The sequence below is a fragment of the Lithobates pipiens genome, unplaced genomic scaffold, assembly GCF_037356315.1.
Source record: "Lithobates pipiens isolate NorthernLeopardFrog02 unplaced genomic scaffold, aLitPip1_a1.2 Scaffold_22, whole genome shotgun sequence".
Classification (NCBI taxonomy): Eukaryota; Metazoa; Chordata; class Amphibia; order Anura; family Ranidae; genus Lithobates; species Lithobates pipiens.
The window spans coordinates 12,916,361-12,940,346 of record NW_027507784.1 but is presented as its reverse complement, the minus strand read 5'-3'; the positions used below and the strand labels follow the sequence as shown (position 1 = coordinate 12,940,346).

At 47.1% G+C, this 23,986-nt stretch overlaps 1 protein-coding gene across 1 annotated transcript in view; it reads left to right on the top strand.

The window, feature by feature from the left end:
• LOC144000393 (uncharacterized) overlaps nt 1–23,986 on the top strand; it is a 47,531-nt gene that overhangs the window by 5,401 nt on the left and 18,144 nt on the right. Inside the window, exon 2 of the mRNA XM_077494202.1 lies at nt 9,584–9,710. Coding sequence (XP_077350328.1) covers nt 9,584–9,710 — 127 coding nt within the window. The remainder of the gene's footprint in view (nt 1–9,583; nt 9,711–23,986) is intronic.

The following is a 23,986-nucleotide window of genomic DNA, read 5'->3' as shown; positions in this document are numbered from 1 at the left end:
TTTGCCCCCTTCCTCATTTCCTGTTCCTTTGCATGTTTGTCACACTTAAGTGTTTCGGAACATCAAACCAATTTAAACAATAGTCAAGGACAACACAAGTAAACACAAAATGCAATTTGTAAATGAAGGTGTTTATTATTAAAGGTGAAAAAAAATCCAAACCATCATGGCCCTGTGTGAAAAAGTGATTGCCCCCTAAACCTAATAACTGGTTGGGCCACCCTTAGCAGCAACAACTGCAACCAAGCGTTTGCGATAACATGCAATGAGGCTTTTACAGCGTCCTGGAGGAATTTTGGCCCACTCATCTTTGCAGAATTGTCCTAATTCAGTTACATTAGAGGGTTTTCGAGCATGAACGGCCTTTTTAAGGTCATACCACAACATCTCAATAGGATTCAGGTCAGGACTTTGGCTAGGCCACTCCAAAGTCTTCATTTTGTTTTTCTTCAGCCATTCGGTGGTGGACTTGCTGGTGTGTTTAGGATCATTGTCCTGCTGCAGAACCCAAGTTCGTTTCAGCTTGAGTACACGAACAGATGGTCGGACATTCTCCTTCAGGATCTCTTGGTAGACAGCAGAATTCATAGTTCCTTTTATCACGGCAAGTCTTCCAGGTCCTGAAGCAGCAAAACAGCCCCAGACCATCACACTACCACCACCATATTTTACTGTTGGTATAATGTTCTTTTTATGAAATGCAGTGTTCCTTCTACGCCAGATATACTTGGACACACACCTTCCAAAGAGTTCCACTTTTGTCTCATCGGTCCACAGAATGTTGTCCCAAAAGTCTTGGGGATCATCAAGATGTGTTGTGGAGAAATTGAGACGAGCTTTGATGTTTTTTGCTCAGCAGTGGTTTTCTCCTTGGAACTCTGCCATGCAGGCCATTTTTGCCCAGTCTTTTCCTGATGGTGGAGGCATGAACGCTGACCTTAACTGAGGCAAGTGAGGCCTGCAGTTCCTTGGACGTTGTTGTGGGGTCTTTTGTGACCTCTTGGATGAGTCGTCGCTGCGCTCTTGGGGTAATTTTGGGCGGCCGGCCACTCCTGGGAAGGTTCACCACTGTTCCATGTCTTCGACATTTGTGGATAATGGCTCTCACTGTGGTTCGCTGGATTCCCAAAGCTTTGGAAATGGCTTTATAACCCTTTCCAGACTGATAGATCTCAATTACTTTCTTTCTCAATTGTTCCTGAATTTCTTTGGGTCTCGGCATGATGTGTAGCTTTTAAGGATCTTCTGGTGGACCTTACTGTGTCAAGCAGCTCCTATTTAAGTGATGCCTTGATTGTGAACAGGTGTGGCAATAATCAGGCCTGGGTGTGGCTAGAGAAATTGAACTCAGGTGTGGACAACCACAGTTATAGTATGTATTAACAAGGGGGGCAATCACTTTTTCACACAGGGCCATGATGGTTTGGATTTTTTTTCACCTTTAATAATAAACACCTTAATTTACAAATTGCATTTTGTGTTTACTTGTGTTGTCCTTGACTATTGTTTAAATTGGTTTGATGTTCCGAAACACTTAAGTGTGACAAACATGCAAAGGAACAGGAAATGAGGAAGGGGGCAAACACTTTTTCACACCACTGTAGAAGGATCGTCTGTCTGAACACTGTCTGTGGCAGGATTGTCTGTGGAACTAGTGTTTGGTGGCTGCTGCAGCAATGTGGTGTTACTGTGTTAGCCAGGTGACATTTTGCTTGTCTTTACCATAAGACCATCTCTTGCACAGTTTTTTCCCATTGTGGAAGTGAGTGGGGCCTCATGTCTAAGATTTTCCTAAGGCCTCACAAAGCCTAGAGCCGCCTCTGTGCACAGCTATATGAATCAATTAAAACACTTAAGAAACAACAATAGCCAGATATACCATCGCAACTGACTAAAAAAACAGACACAGGCCTTAATTAAACGACAGAAATGTCTGTATAGGATAATCACACGGTTCAACAAAGGCAGGAACATAGTATTGATGACACACCCCTAATACCAAAAAATGTGCCTAAATGTTTTAGGAAATCCCATCTGGTACAGACCCATTAATGATACATTAATATAATTTATTGTAGGAATTTTGGGATGTCTGCATCCTTCTGGGAGGGCCTGATTGACAAGGAAACCCTAGATTTTATCAATACAAAAACCCCCCATATGCCCACCTTCTATACACTCCCCAAAACTCATAAAAATCTCCGCTCTCCACAAGGGAGACCAATAGTTTTGGGAATAGGCTCCCTGACAAAAAATGCCAGTAAATTTATTAACACATTTTTGATGCCCTACAGATTTACTCAGGCACATTGAGGGGGTCCAGGTCTCTCCAGACGCCCTGCTCGTGGCTATTGACATTGAGGCGAGCATTTCCCACGAGCAGGGCATCTGGATGGCTGGTACCTTCCTAATGGAAACACCTGGCCTCTAAATATCTTTATTTTAAAACTGCTGGGATTTATTCAGACTAAAAACTATTTTGTTTACATGGACCAGATTTACTTGCAAACACAGGGTGTGGCTATGGGCACATCCCGTGCATCCTCATATGCCAACATATTCTTAGGAGGATGGCAGAGAACAGTCTTTAAAAATGAGTTACTCCAAACCTTTCTAAACCCGGTCCTCTGCTGGCATAGATTTATCGATGACCTGTACCTAATCTGGACAGGAACAGAAACAACTTGAGAATTATTAAAGGTCCGAACGGCCAAATCAAAACAGACCTTTGTAGTAAACCTACATCCGGGAATACTTTGCTCCAGGCCTCCAGCACACATCCTCATCCTCTGGTTTGCAGTATACCATACCCCCAATACCTAAGATTGCGACATATCTGCACAGAGGAGTAGGATTTCTACACCCAGGCTACGCGAACGCCTACTAACAAGAGGCTATACTCGAACTAACCTCAGAAAAGCTTATAACAAAACCCTGGCACGTACTAGATCTTCATTCTTATATGGTCCGCCTTGCAGTAAACAACTTGAAACAGTTAAGATTATAACTAAATTCTCTGCCCATCATAACCAATTAAGAAACCTCCTATCCGATCATTGGCATATATTGACCGATCATCATATCCTCAAAAAAGTATGTCAGACCAACCCCAGAGTTGGTATTCCACAGGGCAACTTCACTGAGAGATACATTAATGAGCAGCCACTACCAGGAGGGACCTTGTGGCCCAAGGTACCCTTGTGACATTTTTTGCTGTTTTCAATGTGTGCAATGTCCCTGGATAAAGGAGGGTACAAAATGTATACTTTCCAACGGATAATTATTTATACCTGCATCTCATGCCAACTGCAGCACAAGAGGAGTTATCTATCTGATGGCCTGTGCCTGTAATGCCTTTTATGTGGGCAAGATCATCAGAGAGCTCTGACAGAGAATAGGAGATCACCTATATTATTCTACCAATGGAAAATTCACTACTAGGCCGTGACATAGGCTTGCACCACAGATTTGAGCCTGAAGTAGCTAGATTTGTGGTGCTTGAAGTGATCCCTGAAGATTTGTTAACGTGTTAACTTTTTTCTATATATATACATATATATATGTACTTTAGTTGGTAAGCTGGCCATGTGTTAACCTTTATAACTTGGTCATATTCTATCCTAATGTTATTTAAAGTTATAAAATGTCATATATAATATATTGTGCATTGCTTTCAGGATTAGCTGCGGTGTGTGTCAGCTTGAGGTATAGCTCCCCCCAGCGGTGCACACCTCTCCAGGGAGGGAAGACTCCTTAGAGAGTGACAACCCATCCCCACCAGGATGATGGGAGCAGGCCGCATCCCATATTTAGTCACTGCACGTGAAGTGAAGAGAGTCGGATCCAGTGACGTCATCCACTGGCATCTGCCGGTGTTCTGTCAAAAAGTGTCCGGCCATCGGATAGTGTCCGCCCCGTACTGCGCAGACGCAGCGCTTGCGCATTACGGTGGAGAAGGAGACTCCGAAAGTCTCCGAAGAAGAACGGTGCCTGCGCACTGAGTCCAGGTGCAAGCCCCACCATGCAAGTGGACATATGGTTGCACATAGTAACAGGGCCCCTCGTGGGGTCGCTTCGCTTGGCACGCTTCGGGCACAGCCTCACTTCTCTCAGCTATTTTTTATTCTAACTCTATGTCCACTTGGATGGTGGGGCTTGAACTTGGACTCACAGCGCAGGCACCGTTCATCTTTGGAGAATTTCGGAATGTCCTTGTCCTCCGTACTGTGCAAGCACAGTACGGGGCGGACACTATCTGATGGGGGACACTATTTGATACATCACCGGCTGATGAGCATCAGCTGGATTGTAGGCATATAGGGATGCAAGGAGCGGCCCATAGCATGGCGGCCGCTCCCTGGGGCTAACTGGATGCAGGAACAACAAACTGTGAGTCTTACCATATTGAACACTAGCTGTATACTCATGCTGATCCTCTGGCAACCATGCATGGAGTGCTAAGATTAGCATCAAGCACGGGCGCAGAGTTATCAGCACTAACCGAGATACTATACATATATGCAACCTTACAGTATGAATCTCCCTTCCCTACTGATTAGAATGTATATCTATCAGGGGCTGGTGATCTTGCGAGATGCTTGCTTCAATATGGTAAAGATAAAAACACTACAATGGTCAAACTCACAGTGTGTGAAAATATCCTGTATCTATCTTCACAGAATGTGAGTTTGACCATTGTAACGTTTTTAACTTTACCTTATTAAAGTCGAGTTACGCCAGGGCGGCTTTGAGCTCTTTTGTGTTTTTGTCAGGAGAGGCAAAATCTCAAATCAAATCTTGAGCGGTTAGTGATGGGACTATTTCAGCTGACGTAAAACAGCCTCAGGGACTCCTCTGATTTTTATATTGTTACGCCTGGAGCGATCCTCCTGGTCAGCAACTTCCAGGCATATGTATTGTATGGCATCAGAGTGTTCATCCTGTATATCTACTACAGTGTTATGGGCTGTGGTGGATGCTGATAGGCGTTGTTCTATGTGCATAAAAAATAAGGAGAGAGGCACCTCTGAGTGCAGACGTTTAAAATAAACGTTAATAGACATAGGTGTCAACTCACATTTAAGTGGAATGTGATAGGCGTTGTGGTATCATAACTGGAATGTCCTGGTGACGCTCCTGAGTCCTCCTTCCTTGGTCTAGATGGTCTGGTTGGTGAGAAGCCTGCCACTGGATGGAAAAGCCAGCTCCGGAAGACAAGCTCAAGACGAGGCGTGAGACGCAAGGCACAGGTGACATCACCAAGAGTGAACATGTTTCGTGAGCATGCATGCTGCGATGTCCTGGAAAACTGCACTCCTTTGTTAATGGACATAGTGAGAGAGCCATACAACACCATTTTTTTTTTTTATTGAGTTTTCAAACATCAAGGATACAGTCTTACAAAAAAGAATATAAAGTGTTTGATTTTTTACCCTAATGGATTCCCTGTGTTATCAGTGCCGCATATTAGTGCCCAAGTTGCCCACCTGCCCACACTCTCTCCAGCATAGATTGGAGATATTCTCCATGTATTTTCCTATTGTATATGGAGCTTTGTACCATCTCAATTGTATCTTCTGAGTGGCTTCCCTGAAATTGGAGCATTTAGTGTTGGTATAAATACAGTTTATTGCTCGGTCCATTGATTATGGGATATTGTTATGTTTAGATCTTTTTCCCATTTAAGAAGAGGATTTGAAGTTTCAAAGTATATTTTTCATGTTATACATTTCTATTCCCTTTTTGTGCCTGGATGAAGGTTGCCACAGATTCCAAATAGGTTCTGGTACATAGATTTAATGGCTTTTTGTGGAGGCTAAGATGCTATATATTCTGACATAGCACATAAATTCTGTAGTGGGTACTGAATACTGAGATTTAATCCCTTGGAACGATTTTATTAGTTCTTGTCCTATCAAGTCAGATATAGTCATACAACGCAATTTTTAAAGAGGATGATCGGAAGAAGGGAGGGAACAAGGAATAAGGCTGGGACTAATTACTATGGGCAAAGTGCAGTTTTAAAAATATTTATGACCCAAGAATTACTATTAGTTAAAATGGGCAAAGATAATTCCTTTACTATAAATTACTATTAATATGGGCAATATTAACTCCTATAGACAAAAATGTAGATATAAAACATGTGGGCACTCGTTCTAATAAAGTCAATCAGGACAAAGCACCGGTGATTGTGAAGGTATAGTATAACCTACTTGGGCAAAATACATAACAGTGATAGGAGATGTCTATAGAGCCAGATAATCAATTCCATCATGCAAGTGACTAATAGATGCTCTGAATTCTGTCTGCATGTCAGCTAAGCTTGTAGGGATAATATCATGGCTTTGAGAGAATGCTCTGATGCAGGATTATCTGAGGTAGGAAATGCTGCAAGTGCCAGTGTGGAGGGAGAATTAAGGCCCAGCTACAAATTGCTTCATCAGTGGGGGAGCTTTGGTAGGAAAGTGAGCAGGGGATTTAGCCAGTCTCTTATCTCTATCAAAGGGTGACAGTGGGCTGTGACTGCTGGTCAGACGATTTCTCCATGTTCATGCTGTGGAGGTGGCAGCTCGTGGTTGCTGTGTTCCCGGCCAGCGCCATCTTGGGCCAGGGATGTGCGGGCTTCATGCATAGCTCTCAACTGTCCCTGATTTCGAGGGACTGTCCCTGATTTGGAATAAAGTCTCTCTGTCCCTCTTTCCTCCTCCTTTGTCCCTCATTTTGGTCTGATCCATATTGATGTATATAAAATGCACTATTTATCTTTCAAAAAATGTCTTTCAGATCTGACCCTTTCATCCAATTTCTAAATTGTTGCATTTGTGAATTTCAAATGCCAATATAAAGGAATAGTAGTGGTAAAAAAATAAAATAAAAAACACTTGTGGGTTTAACCAATAATTTTTTTGTATAATTTTGCTTTAGGCTGGGTTCACACTGCTGCGGGGGGGAGATCCGGATGTGATTCACACCGCACTGCAGTGCAAATCACATCCGATCTCTGTAGCGATGCGAGTTCAGCCATACAGATAGTATGGGTGAATTCGCATCGCTCCCACAGCAAACTCGCACGGGACCCTTTTTTTGGTCCGCAGCAGAATCGGATCGCATGGGTGTTCACACCATGCGATCCGATTCCTGTCCGAGTGTGCAGATCGCACTGCGATAAGCGGACGGATCTGGGGGTGTCATTAAGATTTCATTGACACTCCCAGCAGTCCGCATAGGGCAGTGTGAACTGCCGGCGGGAGTCATGCGATGCGGGAAAACGCCGCGGATTCGCGGCGTTCCCACATCGCTATAGTGTGAACCTAGCCTTAAAGAGGAAGTAAACCCTGATGGGTGTTACTTCCTCTTTCATTCCCTGCAAAGGCAAAGCATAATGGACTACTATGCATCGCATCGCATCACATCGCATCGCATAGTAGCCCATTATGTGTCACTTACCTGACACAGGAGCCAGCGAAGTCGCCGCTGTCCCCTGTAGTCCGCCGCATCCATCTTGTTGGTGGGGTCTCGCAGCTCCGCCGCTGTCATTCGGCAAAGCCGCAATGACGTCACTCCCGCGCATGCGCACAGGAGCCGACACGCGCGGCAGCTCCATTGCTGAGAATGCCGCGCTCAGTGCGCCTGCGTGCCTCTGTCTACGGCGCATGCGCCGTAGACAGCGGTGCCTGTTTTCGGGCAAATATCTCCTAAACCATATAGGTTTAGGAGATATTGCTTGGACCTACAGGTAAGCCTTAATCTAGGCTTACCTGTAGGTCAAAGTGGTTTGTAAGGGTTTACAACCACTTTAACCACTTCAATACCGGGCACTTAAACACCTTCCTGCCCAGACCAATTTTGAGCTTTCAGCGCTGTCGCACTTTGAATGACAATTGCGCGGTCATGCTACACTGTACCCAAATGAAATTTGTATCATTTTTTTCCCACAAATAGAGCTTTCTTTTGGTGGTATTTGATCACCTCTGGGGTTTTTATTTTTTGCTAAACAAATAAAAAAATACCGAAAATTTTGAAAAAAAAAATGTTTTTTTTTTGTTTCAGTTTCAAAACTTTGCAAATAAGTAAGTTTTCTCCTTCACTGATGGGCACTGATGGGGCTACACTGATGGGCAATGATAAGGCGGCACTGATGGGCACCGATGAGGTGGCACCAATAAAGTGGCACTGATGAGGTGGCATTGATGGACACCGATATGTGGCACTGATAGGCGGCACTGATGGGTGTCACTGATGGGCGACACGGATGGGCACTGATAGGTGGCACAAATTGGCATGGATGGGCATGGATAAGTGGCACAGGTGGGCATGGGTTAGGCAGCACAGGTGGGCATGGGTAGGCGGCACAGGTGGGCATGGGTAGACGGCACAGGTGGGCATGGGTAGGCACTGATAGGCGGCACAGATGGGAACTGATTGGCGGCATTGTATTATAATATATTGCACTAATGGATGCCAGTGCCAATCAATAATGCATGCCAATCAGTGATGCCCATTGTGGGCACTGATTGGCATCCATTATGGGCACTGATTGGCATCCATTGTGGCACTGACTAGAATCCCTGGTGGTCTAGGGTGGCATACCTTGTCCTTGGCATCCCTGGTGGTCTGGTGGCATCCCTGGTGGTCCAGTGTGGGCATCCTCGGGGGGGCTGTGCTGATAATCGATCAGCACAGACCCCCCCTGTCAGAGGAGAAGCCGATCGGCTCTCCTCTACTCGCGTCTGACAGACGCGAGTGAGGAAAAGCCGATCACCGGCTTTTCCTATTTACACTGTGATCAGCCATGATTGGACACGGCTGATCACGTGGTAAAGAGTCTCCGTCGGAGACTCTTTACCGAGATCGTAGTTGCCGGGTGTCAGACTGACACCCCGCAACAACGATCGCCGCGATGCGCGCCCCCGGGGGCGCGCAGCGGCTCATAATCCTGATCACGTCATATGACGTCCGGTCAGGATTATGAAACCACTTTGCCGCCGTCCATTTGCTATAGGGCGGGTGGCAAGTGGTTAAGAGAGCGTGACAGGGGTGTGTCCTATGCCTGCATACTTTTGCTAATAGGTGTCCTTCATTCCCATCTCAAAAAGTTGAGAATGAGTGTGGCTTTATGACAATATTCCAGGAGCCGGCGTGATCGCTTGTGCTGTGTGCGCTTCTGGGACATAGTTCGGGAGACTGGGACGTGGATGCCCTCCTGACTGGAGGGAATGTGTTGGTCTGGGCTTCTAGATGGTGTCGGGATATGCTGCGGAGGAGCAGGGCTCTGTTATCAAGCTGCCATTTCAGCGGTCAGGTCACACCCCCGATAACTGGAATTTTGACCCCCAATTACCCTCCTTTTGATATCCTATTATCAAAATATATTTTAAATCAACTTTTAGGGTTGTTTAAGCCATGTGTTCAATAAAAGTGTGAAAATGCTAAACATTGTTGGCATTTGTTTGCAAAAAAAAAATAGAAATTCCTACAAATATCCCGACCTTCTTTTCACACCAATACCTGTACTTTCTAGGAAAAAAATGCCAACGTTGGGTTGAAATTCTCTGCACTGACCTTGTGATTTGGTTTTCAGGAAACTTGATATCTCTGGAGCAGCGAATCGAATGGCCAGGCAATTACAATGACATAATGACATGGATAATGAACAACGACTTGATTCCAAATTACACGGATTTCATTGTTCCCGTTTTAATATACAGGTGAGAAATGAACCGTCACCTTCATTGGATGAGCCGAGGAGAAAACTGAGCCAAGCTGCCAATTAGCTGAGAAAATTTCTCAATAGCTTATTTATTTTTTATTTTTTTTATTCAGCTTAAAGGGGTTGTAAAGGTAAATGTTTTTTCACCTTAATGCAGTCTATGCATTAGGGTGAAAAAACATCTGACAGTGCCGGCCCCCAGCCCCCCCATTTTACTTACCTGACCCCTCGAAAGTCCTGCGCTCGTCCCCCAACGTCCTTTCCACCGTTCAGCCTGGCCGCTGGAGTGGATGGATGGAAAGCAGCGCAGCCATTGGCTCGCACTGCTGTCAATCACATCCACTGACGCGGAGTGCCGGGGGCGGGGCCGTGTGATTCAGCGAGCGGCTATAGCCGCCGGCTGTATCAGCGTGCCCGCAGATGCTTCTCACCATGAGAGGGAGCTCGCATGAACGTGAGAAGCACCTGCGGGAGGAAGCTGAGACAGCCGCCGAGGGACCCCAGAAGAGCAGGTTTGGGGCCACTCTGTGCAAAACGAGCTGCACAGTGGAGGTAAGTGTAACATGTTTGTTATTTTTTTTTTTATTCACTTTACAATCCCTTTAACATATAAATGTAAATTTATTGGGCCTGCAGAGAATCATACAAGTCAAGAATCACAGCCCAAATGTGATTCTGTTGTGTTGTGACTCCCAACAAGTCTTACAGCCCCACATAAAGATATTCAGACCAATCACAAATTTTAACACATGCTCCCATAGGCATGCGCAGTCTATTGCATTAGGGTGTGCACCTCAAACAAATATATATATATATATATATGTTACATACTTTTTTGCTGACAAGCCAGGGTTCATATAGTTTTAATTGTACATGTAATATTATATATATATATATATATATATATATATATATATATATATATATATATATATATATATACAGTGGTGTGAAAAAGTGTTTGCCCCCTTCCTCATTTCCTGTTCCTTTGCATGTTTGTCACACTTAAGTGTTTCGGAACATCAAACCAATTTAAACAATAGTCAAGGACAACACAAGTAAACACAAAATGCAATTTGTAAATGAAGGTGTTTATTATTAAAGGTGAAAAAAAATCCAAACCATCATGGCCCTGTGTGAAAAAGTGATTGCCCCCTAAACCTAATAACTTGTTGGGCCACCGTTAGCAGCAACAACTGCAACCAAGCGTTTGCGATAACGTGCAATGAGGCTTTTACAGCGTCCTGGAGGAATTTTGGCCCACTCATCTTTGCAGAATTGTCCTAATTCAGTTACATTAGAGGGTTTTCGAGCATGAACGGCCTTTTTAAGGTCATACCACAACATCTCAATAGGATTCAGGTCAGGACTTTGGCTAGGCCACTCCAAAGTCTTCATTTTGATTTTCTTCAGCCATTCGGTGGTGGACTTGCTGGTGTGTTTAGGATCATTGTCCTGCTGCAGAACCCAAGTTCATTTCAGCTTGAGTACACGAACAGATGGTCGGACATTCTCCTTCAGGATCTCTTGGTAGACAGCAGAATTCATAGTTCCTTTTATCACGGCAAGTCTTCCAGGTCCTGAAGCAGCAAAACAGCCCCAGACCATCACACTACCACCACCATATTTTACTGTTGGTATAATGTTCTTTTTATGAAATGCAGTGTTCCTTCTACGCCAGATATACTTGGACACACACCTTCCAAAGAGTTCCACTTTTGTCTCATCGGTCCACAGAATGTTGTTCCAAAAGTCTTGGGGATCATCAAGATGTGTTGTGGAGAAATTGAGACGAGCTTTGATGTTCTTTTTGCTCAGCAGTGGTTTTCTCCTTGGAACTCTGCCATGCAGGCCATTTTTGCCCAGTCTTTTCCTGATGGTGGAGGCATGAACGCTGACCTTAACTGAGGCAAGTGAGGCCTGCAGTTCCTTGGACGTTGTTGTGGGGTCTTTTGTGACCTCTTGGATGAGTTGTCGCTGCGCTCTTGGGGTTATTTTGGGCGGCCGGCCACTCCTGGGAAGGTTCCCCACTGTTCCATGTCTTCGCCATTTGTGGATAATGGCTCTCACTGTGGTTCGCTGGATTCCCAAAGCTTTGGAAATGGCTTTATAACCCTTTCCAGACTGATAGATCTCAATTACTTTCTTTCTCAATTGTTCCTGAATTTCTTTGGGTCTCGGCATGATGTGTAGCTTTTAAGGATCTTCTGGTGGACCTTACTGTGTCAAGCAGCTCCTATTTAAGTGATGTCTTGATTGTGAACAGGTGTGGCAATAATCAGGCCTGGGTGTGGCTAGAGAAATTGAACTCAGGTGTGGACAACCACAGTTATAGTATGTTTTAACAAGGGGGGGCAATCACTTTTTCACACAGGGCCATGATGGTTTGGATTTTTTTTCACCTTTAATAATAAACACCTTCATTTACAAATTGCATTTTGTGTTTACTTGTGTTGTCCTTGACTATTGTTTAAATTGGTTTGATGTTCCGAAACACTTAAGTGTGACAAACATGCAAAGGAACAGGAAATGAGGAAATGAGGCAAACACTTTTTCACACCACTATATATATATATATATATATATATATATATATATATATATATATATATATATATATATTTATTACACTATATATATATATATATATATATATATATATATATATATATATATATATATATATATATATATATATATATATATATATATCTATATATATATAATTTTTTTGTGTAAAAATAAATATATAAGTTCAGGTTAATATTCAAATCCTAGTTAACCACTTCAGCCCCGGACCATTTTGCTGGCCAAAGACCAGACCACTTTTTGCGATTCGGCACTGCGTCGCTTTAACTGACAATTGCGTGGTCGTGCAACGTGGCTCCCAAACAAAATTGATGTCTTTTTTTTCCCCCACAAATAGAGCTTTCTTTTGGTGGTATTTGATCACCTCTGCGGTTTTTATTTTTTGCGCTATAAACAAAAATAGAGCGGCAATTTAAAAAAAAAAAACATTATTTTTTACTTTTTGTTATAATAAATATCACCCAAAAATATATAAAAAACTTTTTTTTTCCCTCAGTTTAGGCCGATACGTATTCTTATACATATTTTTGGTAAAAAAAATCGCAATAAGTGATTATTGATTGGTTTGCGCAAAAATTATAGCGTTTACAAAATAGGGGATAGTTTTATGGCATTTTTATAAATCATTTTTTTTTACTAGTAATGGCGGTGATCAGTGATTTTTATTGTGACTGCGACATTTTGGCGGACACATCAGACATTTTTGACACATTTTTGGGACCATTGTCATTTATACAGCAATCAATCCTATACAAATGCAGTGATTCCTGTGTAAATGACACTGGCAGTGAAGGGGTTAACCAGTGGGTGGCAGTGTAAAGTCTAAGTGTTCATAGGGGCGTGTTACTAACTGTTGGGGGCTGGGCTTTCTTTTAGTGAACACTGATCTCTGCTCCAATCACATGGAGCAGAGATCAGCATCACTTGTTGCTAGGCAGAATGGGGAGATGCTGTTTTTCAACGGCATCTCCCAGTTCAGCCGCCCCGTGAGATGATCGCGGGTATGCCCACGGCAATCGAGGCCACGGGACCCGTGACCGGACTCATGGGGGTCCCGACCGGCACGCTCGTGGTGGCAGGGCGGCAAATTTAAAGGGACGTACAGGTATGCCCATTTGCCTACTCGTGCCATTCTGCCGACATACATCGGTGTGCGCTGGTCGGGAAGTGGTTAATATACAGTTCTGCTTGGCAGCATCTGCCGACTGGGTAATTCAACCCAAGAAAGTATAAATGTGCAATTAGCAGCCACATTTACCAGAGAATGACTTACTAATTATCATATAAATGTACTCACCGAGGCTAAGATGCTGAGAGCGGTCGCTGTTGCGACTCGGCGCAGACCACCCCTGAAGGTGGCACAGAGGGTGGTTGCACCAAGAGGCACAAGCTACCAGTAGGACAGTCACTTTCTAGTAGATCAGCAGGTAGCTTGAGCAGAGCTGAAAGGTGATGTCCGGTGGGAAGGTCCAGAAGCAATGGTAGCAAGTCCGTAAGGCAAAGGCAGAATCCAGGAGACAGGCCAGGGGTCAAACACAGTCCAGATCAGAAGACAACAAGTACCAGGAACGCTGAGACAGAAGGATAATCCAAGACAAGCCGGGGGTCGAACACAGGAGATAGCAGGTAAGTCCAGATGAAGGCTGAGGGTCAAACACGTTCAGAAAGCGGGAGTCCAAGGTCAAGCCAGAGGTCGGGTCAGGAGAAGTTCAGCGAGGTCAATGAAGCAATCCGGGTCACAACGGGTAATACAGATCACAGGAACAGACGTGGGAATCACAGGAAGCTGAAGACGAACCAGCAGTGTGTTTGGATGACCTCACTTCCTTTATAGGTCAGCGAGGGGTCACATCCTGTGTGTATGTGCTTTAGTTTATTCCTATGGCACACAGCTGTGCGCCAGAGCGCTTTACCAGTGCGCATCCTATGACATAATCCTGGAGACAGGGGGGTCTAATCCTGGAGACAGGGGGGTCTAATCTTGGAGACAGGGGGGTCTAATCCTGGAGACAGGCTATTACTACAGTAGGATGCCATTAAGTTAACACGGCTGTACTATGGGTAGGTTACCCATGACATATCCTGGACTTCAGGGACAGAACATTGCATAGTGACTGGGAACCAAAGAGCATGTTGGCTTCTATTCATGTGATGAGAAGAACATCACTGCACATGTGAACAGTGATGCACACTTCTTACTAGCTGTTCAATACAACAAATGAAAGAATTCAGAGGATAGATGAAAAGCACTATACCCCCCTCTCTCCCTGCCTGCTGCAGAGCCGCGCACACACACACTGCTAAAGTCTGTGCCCCCAACCCCCCCTTACCAGTGACATTTCCTGAGTCTCGACGCATCCTCCTCACCTCAAGTTGTTGCGTTGTCGGCACTGTAGGGTGGAAGCTGGGAGGTGGGGCACTTGGAGACGGAGCAGGGAGGAAAAAACTACCTCCTCCTCCTCTGCCTGGGACAGTCCTGGCAAATACTCTTCTCGGACAAAGGGCAGTGGTGGACTGGAAGCCCCGCTGTGGCACCAGGAAGGTCTTGCTTAAAAACAGTGGAGTTAATGCAGCCCCAATGCTACTTCTATAGTTCCGGCTACTGCATCCCTGACAGCAGGTGGCGGAATGGTATTCAGCTGTCAGGGATGCAGTAGCCAGAACTATAGAAGTAGCATCGGAAAATGCAGCTGCTGGCCTGCTCACTCCGCATTTAGTGTCTGCACTCACAGGAGTTATACAGCCAAATAAAAAACAGCCCCACTCGCATAGTCGCAGCATTCCCATTATCCATCAGCAGAGTTGCCAGAATGGAGACCCTGCCAGCAAAAAAGCCCTGGGGTGTGCCTGGGCATTAGGGTGTGCCCAGGCACACCCGGCATACCCCATGCACACGCCTATGCATGCTCTTAATTCTCTGATGGTCAATAAAAGTGAAACATAGTCACCAAACATCAATCTTTTTTATTTTTTTGACTACTAAGGTTAAGGTTTAAATCTGGTTGACGGGTGTGGGTTATCACTAGAGATGAGCCAACAGTTCTGAGCGAAATTTGGTGTCAGGTCACCTTGAGGCGAGGTGACAGATGCACACCGTAGGGATCAGGAGTGCACCGCAAGGTTGTGGACCCTACGGCTGACTGCTGCGGACGGGAGACAGGTCCCACCGGGGTTAGAGCGTAAGATTCCCTGGGGCGCAGAGTCTAAGAGCCAGCAGGTGTTCACCAGAGCCTCGAGTGGTGAGGATGGAATTGGCTGCAACTGGCTCCAGGTCGCGACCCCCAGGGTCCCCCAGCTCACACCCACAGTAGGCAACAGGAGGATAGGGATAGTGAGGGACAAAGCCAAGGTCGGGCCACAAGCAGACAGGAATAGTCAGGGACACGCCAAAAGGTCAGGATCACAGGCAAACAGGGATAGTCAAAGACACGCCAAAGTCAGTAACAGAACAACAGAAGAGCACAAGTCAGGCAACAAGAAGCTAAACACACAAAGGAATACACAATGGTTGATCAGCACTGTTGGCTTGCAGTGCACAGGTTAATATAAGGTTCCCTGATAGGGCCTGGGGTGGAGCCATGCTTAGAGGAGAGGTATAAAAACCACCAGGTGGAAGTGGCTGGCCTCTTAGTCTAAACACATGAGGGGAGGTAAGCAAACAGGAAGATCACTGCATAACCATGACATTTGGTTGTTTGGGAATTTGCAAGCATGTCTGAACTTTGGCCTGTTTGGTGGGAACTGCAAATCATACAGTATTTATAGAAGCAGAATTTTTACCACTTCTATATATGGCAGCTTCCTTCTGTCAGTGGTTCCTAAGGAAGGAGCAGGTGCAGGCACCCAATGTGTCTCTAGCAACTGTTGCTGCCATATTTGGTCAATGATGTCACTACCATGCAATGTTGCCAACAGCCCGTTAATTTATGGGCAGCCCATAAATTTCAGCCTATTTTCAGGGCTGCCTGTAAATGTCCGTTATGGGCAACCGTGCCCATTAAAAAGATGGCTGTGGGCCAAAAGCGCAAGTCCTGCATTTACTGTTCCGAAGCCTGCAGGACTCAGGAGAACTCGCACACAGTCGGTTGCGTGCCATGGGCAGGCGCATGCGCAGTGATGTGATGGCACCGCCTGGCAAACCTTTTTGATTGGCAGGTGCTCGTTCTCGGCGGTGCCTCGCCACAGCAGGGGTCTGGGCAGGTCAATCTTTGCCTCTGCCTGGGTTCTGGAACTGAGCACTGACTGACCATCCATTCAGGTCAGTCTGACCTCAGACATGTATTGTGCTGACCTATACTGAACCGAGGAGGGAGGAGGGAGAACAGTGGACAGAAAGGCAGAGCAGGAGCAGATCCATCCCCAGAAACAGACCCCCCTCTTGTACCATGTCCGCACATGCCCCTGACCACTGTACCATGTCCGCACATGCCCCTGACCCCTGTACCATATCCGCACATGCCCCTGACCCCTGTACCATATCCGCACATGCCCCTGACCCTTGTACCATGTCCGCACATGCCTCTGACCCCTGTACCATGTCCGCACATGCCACTGACCCCTGTACCATGTCCACACATGCCCCTGACCCTTGTACCATGTCCGCACATGCCTCTGACCCTTGTACCATGTCCGCACATGCCCCTGACCCTTGTACCATGTCCGCACATGCCTCTGACCCTTGTACCATGTCCGCACATGCCCCTGACCCTTGTACCATGTCCGCACATGCCTCTGACCCCTGTACCATATCCGCACATGCCCCTGACATTGTACCATGTCCACACATGCCCCTGACCCCTGTACCATGTCCGCACATGCCCCTGACCCTTGTACCATGTCCGCACATGCCTCTGACCCTTGTACCATGTCCGCACGTGCCTCTGACCCCTGTACCATATCCGCACATGCCTCTGACCCCTGTACCATGTCCGCACATGCCCCTGACCCCTGTACCATGTCCGCACATGCCCCTGACCCCTGTACCATGTCCGCACATGCCTCTGACCCCTGTACCATGTCCGCACATGCCTCTGACCCCTGTACCATGTCCGCACATACCTCTGACCCCTGTACCATGTCCGCACATGCCTCTGACCCCTGTACCATGTCCGCACATGCCTCTGACCCCTGTACCATGTCCGCACATACCTCCGACCCCTGTACCATGTCCGCACATGCCTCTGACCCTTGTACCATGTCCGCACATGACTCTGACCCCTGTACCATGTCCGCACATGCCCCTGACCCTTGTACCATGTCCGCACATGCCTCTGACCCCTGTACCATGTCCACACATGCCTCTGACCCCTGTACCATATCCGCACATGCCCCTGACATTGTACCATGTCCACACATGCCCCTGACCCCTGTACCATGTCCGCACATGCCCCTGACCCTTGTACCATGTCCGCACATGCCTCTGACCCTTGTACCATGTCCGCACATGCCTCTGACCCCTGTACCATATCCGCACATGCCTCTGACCCCTGTACCATGTCCGCACATGCCCCTGACCCCTGTACCATGTCCGCACATGCCCCTGACCCCTGTACCATGTCCGCACATGCCTCTGACCCCTGTTTCATGTCCGCACATGCCTCTGACCCCTGTACCATGTCCGCACATACCTCTGACCCCTGTACCATGTCCGCACATGCCTCTGACCCCTGTACCATGTCCGCACATGCCTCTGACCCCTGTACCATGTCCGCACATACCTCTGACCCCTGTACCATGTCCGCACATGCCTCTGACCCCTGTACCATGTCCGCACATGCCTCTGACCCCTGTACCATGTCCGCACATACCTCCGACCCCTGTACCATGTCCGCACATGCCTCTGACCCTTGTACCATGTCCGCACATGACTCTGACCCCTGTACCATGTCCGCACATGCCCCTGACCCTTGTACCATGTCCGCACATGCCTCTGACCCCTGTACCATGTCCACACATGCCCCTGACCCCTGTACCATGTCCGCACATGCCTCTGACCCCTGTATCATATCCGCACATGCCTCTGACCCCTGTACCATGTCCGCACATGCCCCTGACCCCTGTACCATGTCCGCACATGCCCCTGACCCCAGTACCATGTCCGCACATGCCTCTGACCCCTGTACCATGTCCGCACATGCCTCTGACCCCTGTACCATGTCCGCACATACCTCTGACCCCTGTACCATGTCCGCACATGCCTCTGACCCCTGTACCATGTCCGCACATGCCTCTGACCCCTGTACCATGTCCGCACATACCTCTGACCCCTGTACCATGTCCGCACATGCCTCTGACCCTTGTACCATGTCCGCACATGCCTCTGACCCTTGTACCATGTCCGCACATGCCTCTGACCCCTGTACCATGTCCGCACATGCCTCTGACCCCTGTACCATGTCCGCACATGCCCCTGACCCCTGTACCATGTCCGCACATGCCTCTGACCCTTGTACCATGTCCGCACATGCCTCTGACCCTTGTACCATGTCCGCACATGCCTCTGACCCTTGTACCATGTCCGCACATGCCTCTGACCCCTGTACCATGTCCGCACATGCCTCTGACCCCTGTACCATGTCCGCACATGCCCCTGACCCCTGTACCATGTCCGCACATGTCTCTGACTCTTGTACCATGTCCGCACATGCCTCTGACCCTTGTACCATGTCCGCACATGCCTCTGACTCTTGTACCATGTCCGCACATGCCTCTGACCCTTGTACCATGTCCGCACATGCCTCTGACCCTTGTACCATGTCCGCACATGCCTCTGACCCTTGTACCATGTCCGCACATGCCTCGGACCCCTTTACCATGTCCGCACATGCCTCTGACCCCTGTACCATGTCCGCACATGCCTCGGACCCCTGTACCATGTCCGCACATGCCTCTGACCCCTGTACCATGTCCGCACATGCCTCTGACCCCTGTAACATGTCCGCACATGCCTCTGATCCTTGTACCATGTCCGCACATGCCTCTGACCCCTGTAACATGTCCGCACATGCCTCTGACCCTTGTACCATGTCCGCACATGCCTCTGACCCTTGTACCAGGTCCGCACATGCCTCTGACCCTTGTACCATGTCCGCACATGCCTCTGACCCCTGTACCATGTCCGCACATGCCTCTGACCCCTGTACCATGTCCGCACATGCCCCTGACCCCTGTACCATGTCCGCACATGTCTCTGACTCTTGTACCATGTCCGCACATGCCTCTGACCCTTGTACCATGTCCGCACATGCCTCTGACTCTTGTACCATGTCCGCACATGCCTCTGACCCTTGTACCATGTCCGCACATGCCTCTGACCCTTGTACCATGTCCGCACATGCCTCTGACCCTTGTACCATGTCCGCACATGCCTCTGACCCCTTTGCCATGTCCGCACATGCCTCTGACCCCTGTACCATGTCCGCACATGCCTCGGACCCCTGTACCATGTCTGCACATGCCTCTGACCCCTGTACCATGTCCGCACATGCCTCTGACCCTTGTACCATGTCCGCACATGCCTCTGACCCCTGTACCATGTCCGCACATGCCCCTGACCCCTGTACCATGTCCGCACATGCCCCTGACCCTTGTACCATGTCCACACATGCCTCTGACCCTTGTACCATGTCAGAAAAAAGAAGGGCAGAGCCAAAAGGTGGGACTTTAAATGAAGCTCCTGGTTAGCCAGATAGGTAAATAGATGAACATAATCAGGTTTAATTAATTGCATGCCATGTAATACAGATAATGATGTAAAATAATAATACAAAAGTAGTACAATACATAGATAATACTTCAATATCATGAATATGGCAGAAAAAAATAAAAAAAGAATTCACCCAGAACAAATGCATAAAATAATAACTAGTAAGATAAGACTTATAAAGCCTATGGTCTCATTGATCTTGAGATAGGTATTGATGGTAAATTCATTTGTAAGGATAAATATATGTGGAGGTATAACTAACAGGCTGCACATGCCTCTGACCCGTGTACCATGTCCACACATGCCTCTGACCCCTGTACCATGTCCACAAATGCCTCTGACCCCTTTACGGCCATGTCCATACAGCCTCTGTCCCCCTCCTGTACCATGAAAATGGAGAAATATGTTTTTTGACTTTGTTTAACCTAAACACATTGCTAATAGCACTAGCTACGGGTTTATAGTTTAAATATTGATATTTGCACGGTTTAGCACTGAAAACTTGCATTTTAGATACTTTTTTGCAGTGCCAGTAAAAAATGTGGCTCTGTCAGTAAATTTTATGATTTTTGGCAGCAAAACAATTGGTGGCGTTTGTAAATTTTGGTGTCTTGCCAGTAAATCTCACTTCGGGGGGTTTGGCAACATTGCTACTATCTAGAGATGGGTAAAAAAAACAAAAACAGTTTGGTTCGCACCAGAACTCCTGAACAGGGGAAAAGTTTGGCCCAGAGCCGCAAACTCCATTGAAGTCTATGGGAGTCAAACATGAAAAATCAAAAGTTCCCATTTTGAAGGCTTATATGTAAGTAATTGGCCAAAAAGCTTTTTTTTTTTTAAATGATCAATGATTTTAATGATGCTTTAAGTGAAACAATAAAAAAAATCCTTTAAACATAGTGCCTTGGGGGGTCCCCGTATACTGCCTGTAAAGTGGTGCATCTGTACTGTTTATAGAACCTGCTACAGCAAAAATTACATTTATAAAGCGCCAAGTCACATTTAAATTGACACACAGATGTAATTGCCCGCCCAGCTATTTAAAAAAACAAAATGGCATGGAATCCCCCCAAAATCCATACCAGACCCTTATCGGAGCATGCAGCCTGGCAGGTAGGGATGAACCGAACACCCCCCGCACCAGAACATGCGAACAGGCAAAAAATTTGTTTGAACACGCGAACACTATTAAAGTCTATAGGACACGAACATGAATAATCAAAAGTGCTAATTTTAAAGGCTTATATGCATGGTATTGTCATAAAAAGTGTTTGGGGACCCGGGTCCTGCCCCAGGGGACATGGATCAATGCAAACAAAAGTTTTAAAAACAGCCGTGGAGCAGTGATTTTAATAATGATTAAAGTGAAACAATAAAAGTGTAATATTCCTTTAAATTTCATACCTGGGGGGTGTCTATAGTATGCCTGTAAAGGGGCGCATGTTTCCCATGTTTAGAACAGACTGACAGCAAAATTACATTTCATAAAAATAAAAAAAAAGTAATTTAAAACTACTCGCAGCTACAATGAATTGTCGGTCTGACAATACACATAAAAGTTCCCCACAGGGGAACCCCAAACCAAAATTAAAAAAAATAAATGGCGTGAGGTGCCCATCAAAATCCACACCAGACCCTTCAGGTCTGGTATGGATTTTAAGGGGAACCCCGCACCAATTTAAAAAAAAAATGGCGTGGAGTTCCCCCAAAAATCCATCCCAGACCCTTATCTGAGCATGCAACCTGGCAGGCCGCAGGAGAACCTTGTCCCCATGTTGATAGGGAGAAGGGCCTCATCCCCACAACCCTTGCCCGGTGGTTGTGGGGGTCTGCGAGCGGGGGGCTTATCGGAATCTAGTATCCCCCTTTAACAAGGGGACCCCCAGATCCCAGCCCCCCCATGTGAATTGGTAATGGGATACAAATGTATCCCTAACATTTGACAAAGGTTAAAAAAGACAGTCCTTTATTAAATTCTTCTTCTTTCATCTTCTTTCTTCTGGTGTTCCTTTGGTGTCGTTCTTCTTCTCCATCATCTTCTTCTCCATCTTCTTCTTCATCTTCTTCTTCATCTTCCTCCACTTTTCTCGTCCCGCACCTTGCTCCGGCTTCTTCTCGGTGCCGTCCACACGATCCACCTCTGTGGGAGTCTTCAGCCATGTGACTCTTCGCTTTTTCTGACACTTCTTAAATAACGGGTGGCCCCGCCCTCCTCTGACACACGAGGACTTCCCTATGGATTTCCCCGTGATGTCAGAGGGGGGCGGAGTCACCCATTTACGTAAACCTAACCGAACCAATAGTTGGCCATGCTTTTCTGGCAAGAACGCCAACCGTGCCTGATTTAAGTGATTCTCAGCCCCATGAAAAGTTTCTTTGCAAGATGCAACAAGAAAAAGACTTTTGGTGTCCCTTTTTTAGGCAATGTAGGCTACCACTGTCTTGTTGTCAACCCCTTGAAAATCTTAAAAGGCTTGCAATGCTAGAAAAAGGCTTTTTTCCCATTCAAGATATTTAGGTAGTCTGCACTTCGCCGCTCTCCAATGGCCTTGCACTTGTCGCTTCAGATGGTAGACTCCCCAGCCCCAGAGATTAGCATCAGGCTTCAGAATCCTCCTATCGCCTGGCCTGAGAGGCATACCTCCAAAAGAAGCGTCGTGGTGATGCACATTTTAGTTCTTGTTGAATTTGTATAGGCACAAAGATTTTATGATCCATAGACAGCCCAGCTTATAGGCTAAAGAAGGCAAATTGAAATGCCCTCATGTGCCACCTAGCCCAAGGTATCACCACTGCCAGCAAGATCTTCAAAAAGATTCCTTGGGCTGTGCCAATTCTGTAAAAGTCAGACAACTGGAAGTGACCTCTGACCACCGCAAATCTTACACACCTCTGGTGTACGGCATTGATCAGTACATGGAAGTATGAGTCGGCCAGTCAAATGATTCCAACTGGTCCTCCTGCTGAACTGTACCTGTGACTGTCTGCATGGACTCCATCCAGTGGCGTAACTAGAACCTTCAGGGCCCTGATGCAAGAAACCATGAAGGGCCCCCCTGAACCCCAGCCAGGGCCCTTCCCTCCAAGTCCGGTGGTGGAACTCCAGGGCGTGGTCACAGGTATGACCTTTGTGAGCCCTGTAGTTCCACCACTGGTATCAGTAGTTTTTTTTAATTATTTTATCTTTTATTTTTAGTTGCCCCATTGGGGGACTGTCCCTAGGCAGGATGGGGTCCCCGTCCCCAGAAGAGATGAGGTCCTTTTCTCCAGGGCAGATGAAGTTACTGCCCCAGGTGAGAAGGGGTCCCTGTCCCCAGGGGAGGTGGGGGTCCCTGTCCCCACGTGAGAAGGAGTCCCTTTGCCCAGGGGGAGATGGAGGGGGTATGTAATGGTGTGTGGGGGATGGGGTCCTCTCACTCACCATGACCAAGCTGTAGGCCGTACACTCATGCATGTTGGCCTGGGCTCCATCCAGTGTGCTGGACGGGCAATCAGCATATCTCCCAGAAAGACCTTTCATCATCTGTGTATGACGGGGGTTGGAGGGGGGCTGGCAGACAAGCCTGCAGTGTCCTCTGGGGAGCTCTCATAGGGCTGCATGTCATCTGTGTACTTAAAGTTTGTTTACCCTGGAGAAGTATGCAGTACAGTGTGGGCCGGACTCGGGGGGGGGGGGGGGGGCAGGACTCTGGCTGGGAGAACAGACATCGGACTGAGCGGCAATGCATGGAGCAGGAGAGGGGTACTCTGAGGAGCCGGCTGTGAACACAGGTCATGCAGGGAATGCACAACTAAAGAGCAACCAGTGCGATAGTCGAGCATGGAGCTCTGCTAGTGGTACCCCTAGCTGCCTATGCTGCTGCCGGCCATATGTAGAGGGGGCTGCATGGACCCCCTGCATCACAGGGCCCGGTTGCGGTCGCAACTGCTGCACCCCCTATAGTTACGCCCCTGACTCCATCTTGAACCTCTTGATGTAT